Source organism: Larus michahellis, chromosome 2, assembly GCF_964199755.1.
Source record: "Larus michahellis chromosome 2, bLarMic1.1, whole genome shotgun sequence".
NCBI classification, from domain to species: Eukaryota; Metazoa; Chordata; class Aves; order Charadriiformes; family Laridae; genus Larus; species Larus michahellis.
The window spans coordinates 1,013,256-1,026,772 of NC_133897.1; the positions used below are offsets into that span (position 1 = coordinate 1,013,256).

The 13,517-nt window shown below is 69.3% G+C and overlaps 2 protein-coding genes across 3 annotated transcripts in view; one reads left to right on the forward strand and one right to left on the reverse strand.

Annotated features, from left to right (window-relative positions):
- Positions 1–13,517, forward strand: part of LOC141738203 (uncharacterized) — a 43,306-nt gene that overhangs the window by 7,067 nt on the left and 22,722 nt on the right. The window contains exons 8-21 of the mRNA XM_074573394.1: positions 745–843; positions 1,303–2,076; positions 2,921–3,151; positions 3,622–3,749; positions 4,575–4,676; positions 4,735–5,237; positions 6,164–6,232; positions 6,609–6,735; positions 10,615–10,822; positions 10,913–11,640; positions 11,756–12,001; positions 12,092–12,222; positions 12,720–12,953; positions 13,250–13,412. Coding sequence (XP_074429495.1) covers positions 745–843; positions 1,303–2,076; positions 2,921–3,151; positions 3,622–3,749; positions 4,575–4,676; positions 4,735–5,237; positions 6,164–6,232; positions 6,609–6,735; positions 10,615–10,822; positions 10,913–11,640; positions 11,756–12,001; positions 12,092–12,222; positions 12,720–12,953; positions 13,250–13,412 — 3,743 coding nt within the window. The remainder of the gene's footprint in view (positions 1–744; positions 844–1,302; positions 2,077–2,920; positions 3,152–3,621; positions 3,750–4,574; positions 4,677–4,734; positions 5,238–6,163; positions 6,233–6,608; positions 6,736–10,614; positions 10,823–10,912; positions 11,641–11,755; positions 12,002–12,091; positions 12,223–12,719; positions 12,954–13,249; positions 13,413–13,517) is intronic.
- On the reverse strand, positions 653–7,129 carry LOC141738512 (uncharacterized). 2 transcript variants are annotated; one of them, XM_074573789.1, is made up of 4 exons: positions 6,861–7,129; positions 4,409–4,807; positions 2,883–3,086; positions 653–2,326 (listed from the first exon to the last, which is right to left on the reverse strand). In XM_074573789.1, exons 2-4 carry the CDS (start codon positions 4,794–4,796, stop codon positions 1,299–1,301), a joined length of 1,620 nt encoding a protein of 539 aa, XP_074429890.1. In that variant the 5' UTR covers positions 4,797–4,807; positions 6,861–7,129; the 3' UTR covers positions 653–1,298. The 2 variants fall into 2 exon arrangements, with proteins under 2 accessions (XP_074429890.1, XP_074429889.1); XM_074573788.1 differs by having other exon boundaries at positions 4,409–5,043.

Consider the following 13,517-nt stretch of genomic DNA (forward strand, 5'->3'; position numbering starts at 1 on the left):
CAGCTCAGGGTGGGCTTTTCGGCTGTGCTGTCCCCCCAGCGTGGGCTGCAGCCTGAGGAGGAGGGAGGGGGTGGGGGGCCGGAGCTCCCTAGGGACGCTGCCGGGGGACACGGCCCAGTGCCGCAGGACACTGCACGCTCCCCAAGGGACCCTGCATGATGCAAAGGACACTGCACATTGCCTGGGGACCCTGCACACTCCCTGGGGACAGGACCCGAGACTACTGGGCTCCCCAAAATGAGCTTGGGGTCGTTTGCCCCACGGGCTTGCCCCGCGCAGCCCATACCGGGCTGCGCGGGGCAAGCCCGTGGGGCAAACGACCCCCATATCGCAATATCGCACCCAGTCGGCATCACGGGGCGCTGCGTGTCAGCAACACCGGGGATTTCAGCGGGGAAGGAACCACGGATCAGCAGCATGACGCAGCAGGCGAGCGGCGTTTGGCACAAGCGAGCAGGGACCGGGGTGGCGGAGGAGGCTCCCCGAGGCTACGTGGGGTGCCAGGAGGGGGAAGGACCCACGACCCACGCAGGGGAGGGGACCAGGGTCTTGTCGCCCATGCCAGCGCCACAGTGGGCATCGCTGCCGGCTCGTCAGGTCAAGGGGAGCATGGCTTCAGCGAGGCGGCACGCGAAGGCTCACGCGGGGACAGCAGGTCCCCCTCGCCCTGGATTCCACACGCCAGAGACGGCTTTTCTGTTTTTTTGGGGATTCTTTTTTTTGTTTTTTTTCCTTTTTTAACAGAAGTTTATGGTTATATGCAAATTAGGTCATTAAATGATTTGCATAAAATGTTCGCACATCAGCGACTAAGTGTTCCTAACTCCCCACCCCCCCAAAAAGGTAGTAATCCTACTCGACTAGCGCTGTCACACGGGCCCCACTGACGCCCCTCCGCGCGCGCGCGCGTGGGGGCTCCCCGCCGGCTCACGCGTGCCCTGCGGGCAGAGAGGCAACGGCCGTGGGTGCAGGCGGGCCTCCCGGCCGCTCGCACGCCTTACACACGTGTGTGTAACGCCACCATCTTCCCTGGGGCGTGGGCGGGGTGCCCGGCGCGCTCCCAGCGCATGGCAAGCATGCGCAGGGCCGGCTGCCTGCATCCCCTTGTACCTTCCCTGCGCTCGGAGGCGCCAATATCGTCGGCAGCCGCACGCTCGCGACCCAGGCAGCTCCCACGCACACCGTTCCCCCACGCACGCGCCTCTCTGTCCGAGGCCGGGCACCCACCGCGCGGCCGGAGCCCCGGGAGGGCCGCAGGCACACCATGTCCTTTCGCGGGACAGCGTCCCTGCCCGTCCCTAGCTGTTGGTGAGGAAGAGTCGTCTGTGTCTGGAGGCAGAGCCGCGCGGCCGTCCCCGACGCCGTCCCCGGCCACGGTTTCCGAAGGGGCTTCGGCTGGGCACGGTGGTCTCTCCCCAGCTGGGGGTCCCAGCCTGGGGCTCGGGGAAGGTGGGCTCGGCTTTGGGCTGCTCAAGGAGCGGGCTGGGGTCCGGCCGGGGCTCGGCTGGCGGTGCCTGGCTCTGCCGGGCGCTGGCCCGTTCCTGGCGCAGGTAGCGCAGCTCGTCGCGGATGTCCGTCAGGACGCCGAGCAGGCGAAACTGGAGCTCGCGGTCACGGGCCCTCTCCTCGCGCTGGGTGGCCCGTTCCTCCTGCCACATGGCCAACTCCTGGTGGTACAGCTGGTCCCACTGCTCCTCCAGGTCCAGCAGGTGATGGATGTTAGTCCTCCAGCTCTCCCGCCGGTCTTCCCGCAGGCGGGAGCAGCCCAGGCCGCGCGGGGGGCCGGGGGCAGCGGGGGCATCCCCCGGGGGGGAGGCGGAGGAGGGCAGCGATTCCTCGGTCAGGGCACCATGCAGCGGGGAGCGGGCCGGGGGCTCCTCCTCCGCCGTCGGCTTCTCCCAGGTGGGACCCATCAGTACCCTGGGCAAAGTGCCCATCTCCGGACCCGGGCCCCCCGCCTGCTCCTCGGGGTGCGAGGAGTCGAGCCCGCGGGCCATGGGGGGCAGGTCGGACACCCCCTCGTGGCCCCAGTCCGAGTGAGCGTCCACGGGGTTGAGAGGGTCCTCGGGCAGGGAGGTGACAGAGCCCTGGGAGCTGCAGCGGCGGATCAGCATGGCTTGTCGGGACAGTTTCATGTCTTCCTCTGAAGACATGGCGGCCTCGGGCCCGGGCTGCATCCCCACGGCCCCGCCGTGGCCCCTTTCCACCTCCCGGCCTTCCCGTTCCTCCTCCTCTGACATGGAGGCATAGGAGACGAGGGACTCGTTTCGCAGGGATGGGGAAATGGCTGACATGTCCGGGGTCCGCAGCTCCGGTCCCGACTCAGCTGGAAGAGAAGAAAAGCCCTCCGGTGAGCCCCAGCCGCTGTCCCGGTCCCCTGCCCCTCCCCAACAGATGGATGTCCCCCTCACGGACATCCCTGCGGGACACAGAAGAAACAACGCGCCCCGTCTGTGCAGCCCTAGCTCCTGCCTGCTTCGCACGCCCCCCTGTGCCCCCCGCAGCAAGTTCCCCATGCTCCTGCATGACGCAGGGACGGCAGCAGCCTTTGCCTTCCCTTGGGTTTGCCACCTTCTGCCACCGAACAACCCTTGATGGTTACGAAACTGTGCTCTGGATTCCACATTACGCATCCGCAGCCCTTCGGGACTCCCAGACCAGGAGACAATCTCACAGGCTGGGCAGGCGCAGGGAGGCATCACGGATTGGGGTGTCCCCCGCAGTGTCACCCCCAGCACCGTGCCAAGGGCTGCACCCAGCCCTGCCGGGACCAGGCTCTCGGTGCAAACCACCACCACAACCTTTTACCGGCTGCCATGCTCCCAGGGGATCTCCATCCATCCCTCCGCCACCTAAATCCCCGCCGCAGCCTGTCCCCTTACCCGAACTGCTCTGTCCTTCCCCTCGGCTGTACTCGCAGATGACAGAGGGGTCGGGGCTCTGCACCGCCAGCCGGGGCACCGCGGAGCCCTCCACGTCCGGCAGGGACGAGGGCTGCCCGTTGGTGTCGATGTAGATGCTGGGGTGGCTGATGCCGGGCTGCAGGTGCATGAAGGACTGCTTGGTCGCACCCGGGAAGAACAGATCTGCGGGACACAGAGAATCCAGCCTCAGCCGCTGCGACAACAGCACCGGCGGCTCACATGCTCCGGTGGAAGGGTGGCTGGGGCTCCCTAGGAGAAGGGTCCCACGGGACTCAGCAGGGCAGCGATGCTGCGTGGGGGTTGCACCGAGGTGCAGAAGCTCCTCCTGCAAGGCCAGCCCACATAATCGCTCGCCCTCAACCCTCCAGGACTGTCCTGAACTCACCCAGCCCCAAGAGGGCTGGCATCCCCTAAATGTCCCACAAGGAATTCTTCCTCCAGCCCAGAGACCTTCTGCTCTGCAGCAAGTCGGGCGTCTGGTGAAACAAGACCCACAGCGCCCACCCGTCCCCAGTGAGACCTGACGGGTCTGGGCTGAAATCAAAGAGCAGAGCAAGGAGCAGGAACGACTATCCCTGGTGTCCTCTGGGGACACAAAGAAGCCAGACACATTCCCTTTCTGGAAATTAAAGGGCTGGGGAGCTATTTGCCTCCTGGTCAGCTACAAAGCCCAGCTGGGGTGTATCCACGGGCCCAGCCCAGCATTGCTGCAAGACCGATGTTGGATCTTTCGCCAACGTCTTCCCCCCGAGCATCTCTTGGGCATTTGAGCTAAAGAGGCGTTATCCAAGAGCAGGACCGGCTCTGCAGGACGCGGAGACACAGGTTTGCTCTGCAGGGGTCAAAGGCACAGCCCCATCAAGAAGGCACAGCCCACCCAGGGACCCGCCGGCTCCCCCCCGGCAACGCAGGGCACCCCGGTGTGAGACACTGCAGCGTGATTCCGCACTGAAGGAGCTGCTCCTGCTCCCTCTGACCTCAGCTAACCAGGTGGGACACCAACCACGGAAGGAAGGGGGGAAATAAAATCCCATCCCGTCTTTTACCGGCTGCCTTTAGACGGTATCCAGCAAGGCCAGGCACTGGATCAAATTAAAGAAAAAAACAGAACCAAAAAGGCCTGGTCCCACAAAGTTTAAGGTGTTCCTGTTGATCCCAGGTTATTTCCATGGTGGATTTTTAATTCCAGCGCACGTAGTTTCCAACCCTGGTGGTTTGCTACTCAGATACGACAGGACCGCGGCGCTGCCGGATGCTGCGATCCCGACATAAACCACATACGAGAGCAAAACCCCAAGGTCTCCTTCCATGATCCACGCCGCGATGGCTAGCACAGAACGCAAACGCTCGGCAGACCCAGGAGCTCGGGGGGACCTCAGCCTGGTGACGTGACCAGGCCGGACATCACTCGGAGAGCGCAGGTGGGGACAGGCAGCACGGGGACTCTGCTACTCCAACTCTCCCAGAGAAACACCACGACTGACCTGGGTCCAAGATGATTTCGGGTTCCGAGTCGTGGCTGGCCTGCAAGAAGGTGGAAGCCACCATCTTCTCCAGGGGTGTGAGGCGCGGCTTGTGGAGCGGCCCGCCGGCGCGGTTCATGGGCAGGTGCTTCTTGGAGGTGATCTTTTTCTTGACGTCCAACCGCAGGTCGCGCCACTTGTGCTTGAGGTCGTCGATGGAGCGTTCGGTGTAGCCCAGGAAGTTGACGCGGCTTTGGATTTGGGTCCAGAGCTGCTTCCGCCGCACGGGGTGAGCCCGCAGGGCTTCAGACCCATACAGGGCGCTGAAATGCCGGACCACATTCCAGACCAGCGTCTCAGTCTCGTCATTGGAGAAGTTGGCCTTCCTCTTCCGGCCAGACGCTGGCATCGCCTGCGAGGCTGCGGCAGAGGTGGAAGGGGCACAATTGAACCTCGGTCCCCACTCCTCTCTGTCAGCTCCTGGGGGGAACATGGGGCTGCGGGAGCCCGAGGGAGCCGCGGAGGAGGGAGCCGAAGCAAGAGCCCCCGAGGCATCCATGGCAGGGGAGGCTTGGGCCGGGGAGGATCTAAAGAGCCGCTTCGGCACACCACGCGGCAGGGGGGCACCTCATCCCCTCGCCCCAGCTCGAGAGCACCTGGGAGGGGAGAAAAGGAAAGGGCAGCGGTGGGTGGCGGCAGTGCGGGCTGACGGCGAGGGCCCCCGGCCCTCTCCAACCAGAGGCACCCGGGGACCCCCAGCCAGCTACCACGGGGGCCGCGGAGAGGGTCGTGGTCACGGTGCGCGCATTGGAACTGCGGCGAGGGCCACAGCACGCACCTCGGGGCCACGGCAAGTGCCGTGGGGCCAGGCTGAGGGCGATGGGGAGCGCCTTGAGGCCACGGCGAGGGCCTCCTAGCCACGTTGGCAGTGATGGGGAGTGCCTCTGGCCGCATGGCAAGCGCCCCAGGAGCCACAGCAACAACTTCAGGGCTACGGCCATCACCTCTGGGCCACAGTGAGCACCACAGCAAGGACCTTGGCCATGGTCAGCACCTCAGGTCCACAGCTAGGACCTCGGTGATGGCAAGGACCTCAGCACCGTGGCAAGAGACACATCACCAGGGCTGCAGCACAAGGCCTCAGGGCCACGGTGAAGGCCTTGGCCATGGTGTTCAGGTTCCCAGCAAGGGCCTCAGGGCCATGACACAGACCTCGGCCACAGCACAGGTCATGGGGCTGTGGCAAAGGCCTTGGTCATGGTGAGCATCTGAAGGCCACAGTGAAGCCCCTGGCCATGATGCAGGCCTTGGCAAGGGTCTTGGTCATGGCGAGACCCTCAGGGCCCCAGTGAGCACCTCAGGTTCCTGGTGAGGACCTTGGGCCATGGTGAAGACCATGGCCATGGTAAGCGCTTCAAGGCTGTGATGAAGACCTTGGCAAAGGCTTTGGCCATGGTGAAGACTCAAGCTCCTACTGAGAGCCTTGGAACCATGGCAAAGACCATGGCCATGGCAAGTGCTTCAAGGCAATGGTGAAGGCCTTGGCCATGGTGAACACCTCAAGCTTACATTGAAGACCTTGGGGCCACGGCAAAGACCATGGCCGTGGTGAGTGCTTCAAGGCCATGGCGAAAGCCTTGGCTATGGTGAACACCTCAAGCTTCCACTGAAGGCCTTGGAGCCATGGCAAAGGCTGTGGTGAGTGCTTCAAGGCCGTGGCAAAAGCCTTGGCCATGGTGAACACCTCAAGCTCTCACAACGGCCTTCGGGCCATAGCAAAGACTATGCCAAGTGCTTCAAGACCATGGCAAAGACCTTGGCCATGGTGAACACCTCAAGGTCCTGGTAAGGGCCTTAGGGCCATGGCAAAGAACTTGGCGAAGGCCTTGGCCATGGTGAAGACCTCAAGCTCCCACGGTGAATGCCATGGCCCCAGCAAGTGCCTCAAGGCCCCAGCGAAGACCCTGGCCACGGTGAGCACCTGACGGCCACGTCATGGACCCCGGCGAGGCTCTCGCCCGCGGCGCACCCCAAGTGCCACGGTGCAGGCCTTGTCCCCGCCGACCCCCTCAGCCCCCCAGCGCCACGGCAGAGCCCTCGGCCACCCCCAGCATCCCCAGGCCCCACCGAGACCCCTCCGGCGGCCACCTCACGGCCTCGGCTGAGCACCTCGGACCCCCACCCACCCCCTCCCCGCTGCGACGGCCTCTCCCCCCCTCAGCGGTGCCCCGGGACGGGGCGGGGAGGCGGGGGGGCAAACCGTTACCGGCTTCCCCCCCCAGGGCATGGCCGGGGCCTTCAGCGGGCGGCTTTTGTTCGCGCTTCCGCCGGGCACCGGGGACAAAGGGGTCGGTGCCTGCCCCCGGGGAGGAGGGGGGGGGGCCGGGGGGCAAGCACCGGCCCCGGCCGCAGGCCTTTTCTCCCCCCCACCAAACCCCTCAACACCCCCCGGGGGCAGGGCGGCGGCGCCTACCTGTGCCGGGACGGGCGTGTGAAGGGGCGGGGGGGGGGGGGGGGGAAGGGGGAAAGGGGAGGGGGGGGGGGAAAAGCGGGGACCGGCGGCGGCGGGGCCGGGTTGGGATGGTTGGGGGAGGGGGGAAGGGGGGAGGGGGGGGGGCTCAGGTCCAGCGGCGGCGGCGGCGGCGGGTAATGGCTCCCGCCTCGGCGGAACTCGCCTTCATTTCCTCCGCCTCCGAGCGGCGGCGGCGCGGCGCGGCGCGGGGCCCTGCGCGCGCCCGCCCCAGGGCGCCCCCTGGCGGCACCGCCGCGGAGCAGCGGCGCGGAGCGGGAGTTGCGGGGGGCGGGGGGATACCGAGGGGGGGGGGGGGGGGGGGGGGGGGCGGGAAACACGCGTACACCCCCCCCCACGCACACACACACACACACACGCCCCCACCCGGGGGCTGCGTCCCGGTGGGCACAGCCCTGCGCACCCCGGCGCTGCGACCCCCGTGGTTGCGCATCCCCCTGGGACGCTTCCCCCCCCCGCTGCACCCCGGTCCTGCACCCCCCGTGGTTGTGAGTCTCCGCGGGGACACCCCACAACCGCTGCACCCCGGTCCTGCACCCCCCGTGGTTGTGAGTCTCCGCGGGGACACCCCACAACCGCTGCACCCCGGTTCTGCACCCCCCGTGGCTGCGCATCCCCGTGGGACGCCCCCCCCCCCCCCCCCCCACGCTGCACCCCGGCCCTGCACCCCCCGTGATTATGCATCCCCGTGGGGACATACACACACACAACTCCCCCCCCCCCCACGCTGCACCCCGGCCCTGCACACCCCCCCCCCGGGCCCTGCGTGCACCCCCGTGATTGTGCATCCCCCTGGGAACCCCCCTAACCCTGGTGCACCCCTGCCCTGCACCCCCCCCCCCCCCAGGTGCTGCATGCACCCCTGTGATTGTGTATCCCCGTGGGGATGCCCCAACCCCGGTGCAACCCGGCCCTGCACACCCCCCCCGGGGCCCTGTGTGCACCCCCGTGGGGGTGCATCCCCGTGGGGACACCCCCCCACCAACACCAGGTGCTGCATGCACCCACCCGTGGGGGTGCATCCCCACGGGCACGCACCTCTGGGTGTCCCTTGCACCCCCTTCCTGTGCACCCCGATGCCCCCCCCGCGGTTACTCACTGTCTCTGCACGACCCCCCACCGAGGGAGCCCCGGTGCACCCCCGTGGGTGTCCATCCCCGCGGGGACACCCCCCCCCCCGGTGCACCCCGACCCTCCACCCCACCAGTCTCTGTGTGCACCCCGTGGGGGTGCATCCCGGTGGGGACCCCCCCCCAATCCTGGCGCAACCGGGCCTTGCACCCCCCCCCGGGTGCTGTGTGCACCCCCGTGGAGACACACACACCCTCCTCGGTGCACCCTGGCCCTGCATCCCCCCCCCGGACACTACTTGCACCCCCGTGATTGTGCATCCCTGTGGGCATCCCCCCGGTGCACCCCATCCCTGCACCCCCGCGTGTCCCTGCACCCCCGTGTGCCATGCACCCCAAGGCCCTCCCCCCCCCCCCCAGTATTCACTGCCCTTGCACCCCTGTCACTGTGCATCCCCCTGGGTGCTGCCCTGCGCCCCCCTGGGTGCCCCTTGCACCCCCTTCCTTGCCACCCACCCCGATGCTGCCCTCCCCCCGGTACCCACTGTCCCTGCACCCCCGGGGGAGCCCCCAGCACCTTCGTGATTGTGCATCCCGGTGGGCACTTTCCCGTGCCCCCCCCCCCCCCCGCCCCGGGTTGTCCCTTGCACCCCCTTCCTTTGGGCCCTGATGCCCCCCCGCCCCCAGCGCTCACTGTCTCTGCGCTCCACGGGGAGCCCCGCGTACCCCTGGGGTTGTGCGTCCCTGTGGGCACCCCCCCGGTGCACCCCGTCCCTGCGTGTCCCTGCACCCCCGTGTACCCATTGCACCCCGATGCCCCCCCCGCGGTACTCTGTCCCTGCGCCCCGGCCCCCCCCCCCCACCCCAGGTGCTGCGTGCACCCCCATGATGGTGCATCCCCCAGTCGCTAGCCCCCCGTGCAGCCTGTCCCACGGACCCCCCCCAGCCCATCCTGTCCCCTGCACCTACATCGATAACTCCCGGTGCATCCTGCAGCCCGGGGGGGGGCCTTTGTACCCCATGTCCCACGCACCCTGACTGGCAGCTGGCTGCACCCCCCCCCCCCCCGCATCCCGGGGGTGCCCCCTTCACCCCAACAGACCCCTGGGTGCCCCTCGCACACACCACTGTCCCAGCGGGCACCCCGATGGGCCCCCTGCCCTGGTCACCGGGATGGACCCCTGCTTTGGACCCCCCCAACGGACATGCCCCCCTGCGCACCGCAATGGACCCCCTGCCCTGGACACCCCAATGGACCCCCCACCCTGGACACCCCAATCGCCCTCCACCCTGGACACCCTGATCGCTCCCCACACCCTGCATACCCTGATGGCCCCCCCAAACCTGGACACCCCAATGCCCCCCCCCCCAACTCTGGACACCCCAATTGCCCCCCAGCCTGGACACCCCAATGGCCCCCCCCCACCCTGGACACCCCAACGAGCACCCCTTGGGTGTCCTACCCAGGTGTGTCCCAACAGGTACCTCCTGCCCAAAATCCCCCATGACCCCCCCTCCCGGCTTCCCCTCCACTGGGGTGGCTGCAGACCACCCTTGGGTGCCACAGTGCTGTGGGGACACGCCTGTCCCCACCATGGCGGGGGGGGGGGGTGGCCCCCAGCTGCCCCTGGTCCTCCGTGCACACACGGGGGTGGGGTCCGTCCCCATGCCCCGTCCCGTCTCAGGGACCCCAGTGCAGCGGGGTCACCAGGGCAGGGCCAGGGTGCCCCAGGGTGCCCACACGGTCCCACATACACGGGGAGGGGGCTGCGCAGGGGACCCCCGGGTGCACATGGGTTGTCAGCCAGGTCCCTGCTGCCCGCGGGTGCTGCCCATGGCCCTGTCACCCGGGCGGGGACAGCAGGCGTTGGGGTGCTGTGGGGGCCCAGGAGCGGCCACGGTGTCACCGGGCCACGGGGTGCGTGTCCTCAGGCCAGGGTGAGGGAGGGGAAGGGGAGGTTTGGGGTGGCCCCGCAGCCCCGGGCGGGGAGTGCGGGGGCTCTGCCCGGCTCATGGCAGGGCTTGAAGTGACGTTAAAATATGACAATCGCCACCCACGCTGCGCTTTGCTGAATTCCGCCTTTTTAATGCCTGCCGCAAACCTCCGGGCACCACGTGGTGACAGCAGCCGGTGGCACCCGGTCCCCCCGAGCCCCCACGGGGAGCCACTGCCCCCAGCATGGGGCACCCCACATCCCCCCCCAGCAAACACAACCACCCCACTCAGGGCAAATCCCCCCAGGGTCAGTCCACGACGGCTCCCGCTGCCTGCAGAAGCCACCCCGTGGGAGAAGGTTTTGGCAGCCGGTTCGTGTCCCCGGCGCTGCCACCGCCAGCCCCCGGCACTGCCCCAACAGGTGACATCCAAAGCGTGGTGGGTCCACAGCCCCCACCGGGCACCTGCTTTGCCCCTGCGCCACACGGACCCACAGCAAACCCCACGGCACAACTCAGCTGGCACCGCCGCAGGGGATGGTGGCCAGGCCAGTCCGGTGACAACCCCGATGAGCTCTGGTCCCCGGCACGGGTGTGAGCGGGTCTGGCTGCTCCGCTCACTGCTTGGGAGGGGTGTCCCCCACGAGGGCTCGCCCGGCGCTGGCCGACACCATGTGCAACACGTCCTCCAGCTCATAGAAGGCTTGGAAGAGGTCCGGCGAGGTGGCCCGGCACTCCAGATACCGCCGCAGCGTGGCCAGGCTCCCCCAGACCTCCCGCTCCGAGGGACAGGGCTGCACCAGCTCTCCTGCGTCCTCGCCTTCCGATGTCCCCTCATCCCCGTCCGCCGGCTCCCCGTTGCGTTCCAGCTCCTCCTGGCCGAGCAGGCCGGACGCTGGGGTGAGGGCTGAGGCCTTGGCACCGGCGTCAGGGCTGAAGCCGGCGGCACGGAAGCAGCCGGCGATGAGCCCTGGGCGCACGTCGCCCCAGGCTTGCGCCAGCATGTGCAGGGCATCCAGGAGGGTCGGCTGCCCCGCGCGGCGCTCCGCCGGCAACCACCTCAGCAACCGGCGCCGGTAGTGGCCCTTGAGGTCGTTGGCGATGCCGCGGTCCAAGGCGGTGGCTGGTGGGACGAAGACCATCCTGACGTTGGAGAGCTGGAGGTAGGGGTGCGCCTCGTGCTTGGTGAGGAGGAGGAGGACGTTCTTCCCCTGCCGCCGCATCCCCTCGTTGAACTCTCGCAGCCACTCAGTGAAGAGGGGGGCTGTCACGCCGGCCAGGCTGCCGGCGCGGTAGCTCCAGGGCATCTGCCCCAGGTTGACACCCTGAAGGCAGCGGGGCCGGGGGCTCTCCCCCACCGCCCGCAGCGGGGCCTTCTCCGAGCCGTCGGCGTTGGTGCAGAGCAGGAGCGTCAGCTGGTCACCGGTGCTCTCGCCCTTACCAAGGCAGCCGGTTGGGAGGAGGACCCGCGTCTCCCCGCAGACATAGATCTCAGAGGGCGCGTAGCTGCGGAGGAGGCCGGGCAGCACCACGCTGGCCCAGTGCTCGGCCGTGGGCTGCTCCGCGTCCCCCTTCTCTGCCGGCGGCTTCTTGAAGGCCAGGTTGTGGCGAGCCCCGAAGCGTGCCAGCCAGCCGCCGCTGGGCTCCGGGTCGGGCCGGCCCAGCGCCTCGGCGAGGTGTTTGGCTTTGAGATGGAGGAGGGAACCGGTGCCGGGCAGGTCAGCAGCGTGGGTGCCCTCCACCCAGCGCAGTAGGGCGGCCTCGAGGGCCGCGTCCTTCCCCTCCCGCTTGCGTTTGCGCTCCGGGTCGCCGTTGCGGTGCCACTCGCTCAAGATCCGCTCCTTGTTCTTGATGATGCGGCAGATCTGGGGTTGCGACACCCCGAAGCGCTTGGCCAGCTCGCTCTGCGACACCTTGGGGCCCTCCAGCATCTCCAGGACGCGCACTTTCTCCGTCAGTGACAGCTCCTTCCGCTCCTTTCGGGGGGCCGCCGGTCCCCCCTCCGCCATCCCCAGGGAGCGGCTGGGGCAGGGAGTGGGGCGGCAGGGGCTGCCCACCACCCCCAGCCCCACTGGCTCGGCAAAGCCTCTGCCACAGCGGCCGCAGGCATAACCGCGCTCTCCGCCATGCGCCAGCCGGTGCCGCACCAGGTCCGGTTTCTGCCCGAAGCCGCGGCCGCACTCGGCGCACTCAAGCGGCGGCTCTGCCGAGCGGCGGCAGCGGCTCTCGAAGGTGGGTGGCGGGGCGATGAACCCCCCGTTACTGGCATCGGGATTCGGTTCTGGCTCGGGGACGCCACAGTAGCTGCAGCCGGGGCCGGTGTGGCAGGACGGGGGGGATGCAGGTGGCGGGGACACCCCTTCCTCGCTCTTCACCTCCGTCCCTGCGGAGACAGGAGTGCGTTGGGGAGCCACCCCCTCACCGGGGATCCCAGGGGCCTGAGCCCTCCGGTTCGGTGGGATCCCCCATGCCCCGGTCCCACCTGTGTCCCGCTTACCCTGGGAGGGGCCGGTGGGTGCCACACGTGGCTGGGGGCTCCGGTGCTCCCCGTAGCGCCCCACCACCGCCGCCGCCGTCTCCCCTCGCTCCACCTCAGCCAGGATGTCGGGTTTGGTGATGCCGTAACCTGTCGCGGAGATAAGAGGAGGGATGGCCGGTGATGCCGCTGCACAGCAGCCCGTTGTGACGGGGCTGGGCTGCTCCCGCCAACCACCGGTGCCACTGGTGCCACTGGCCTCGCCGGTGGCCAGGCCACGACCGGGGCTGGTGCCGGGCTGGACCCGCATCCCTCACCCAGGGCAACGGGACGCTCACGGTCCTCCTTCATGGCACCGGGCCGGTCCTCGGGGGATGCGGCGGCTGCTCCCGGTGCTGCTCCCGGTGCCGGTGCCGCTCCCGGCGAGGCCTCACCTGCGGCGCGGGGACGGCGGCGGTTGAACGATGCGCCGCACCGGGATGACGGCGCACGGCGGGGCCGGGAGAAAGGGGAGACGGGGCGGCGGCGGGGCCGCCTGTGGATGCCGGGCGGGCGGTACCGGGCACGACAGAGCCCCGGTGGGCCCCGTCCCCGGGCCGGGCCCTGTCCCCTCCCGTCCGGTGGGTCCCGGTGCCTCGGCGGCCACGCCCCCTCCCCGCACCACCCCGCGCCGGGCGCCCCCGCCTCGCTATTGGCCGGCCGCCAGCCGATTGGCAGCGCCACCGCCCAATCAGCACCGGGGCCGGCGGCGTTTGCGCGGTCCGCCCGCCGCTAGGTGGCGCTGCGCCGCCGCCGCCGCCCCCCCCCTTCCCCCGCCCCCCCCCCCCCGGCAACTGCTGCCCCGCCGCCAGCTCCCAGCGTGCCCCGCGCTCTCGGCATGGCCGCTCTGCCCCGCCGCTGCTGAGGAGCCGCCGGGCCCGCTCCCTTCCGCCGCCGCCCGCTTCCCTTCCGCCGCCGCACCCCCCTTCGCCCGCCGCGACCCGCAGGGCCATGGCCGACTGGGCCCCCGCTCAGGTAAGCGCTGCCGGCTCCCCCCCGCGCCGGCCGACGCCCCCCGGCCGGGCCCCGTCTCCCCGTTCCCCGGCGGCGGCGGCGGTGGTGCGGGCCCGGCCCGGCCGC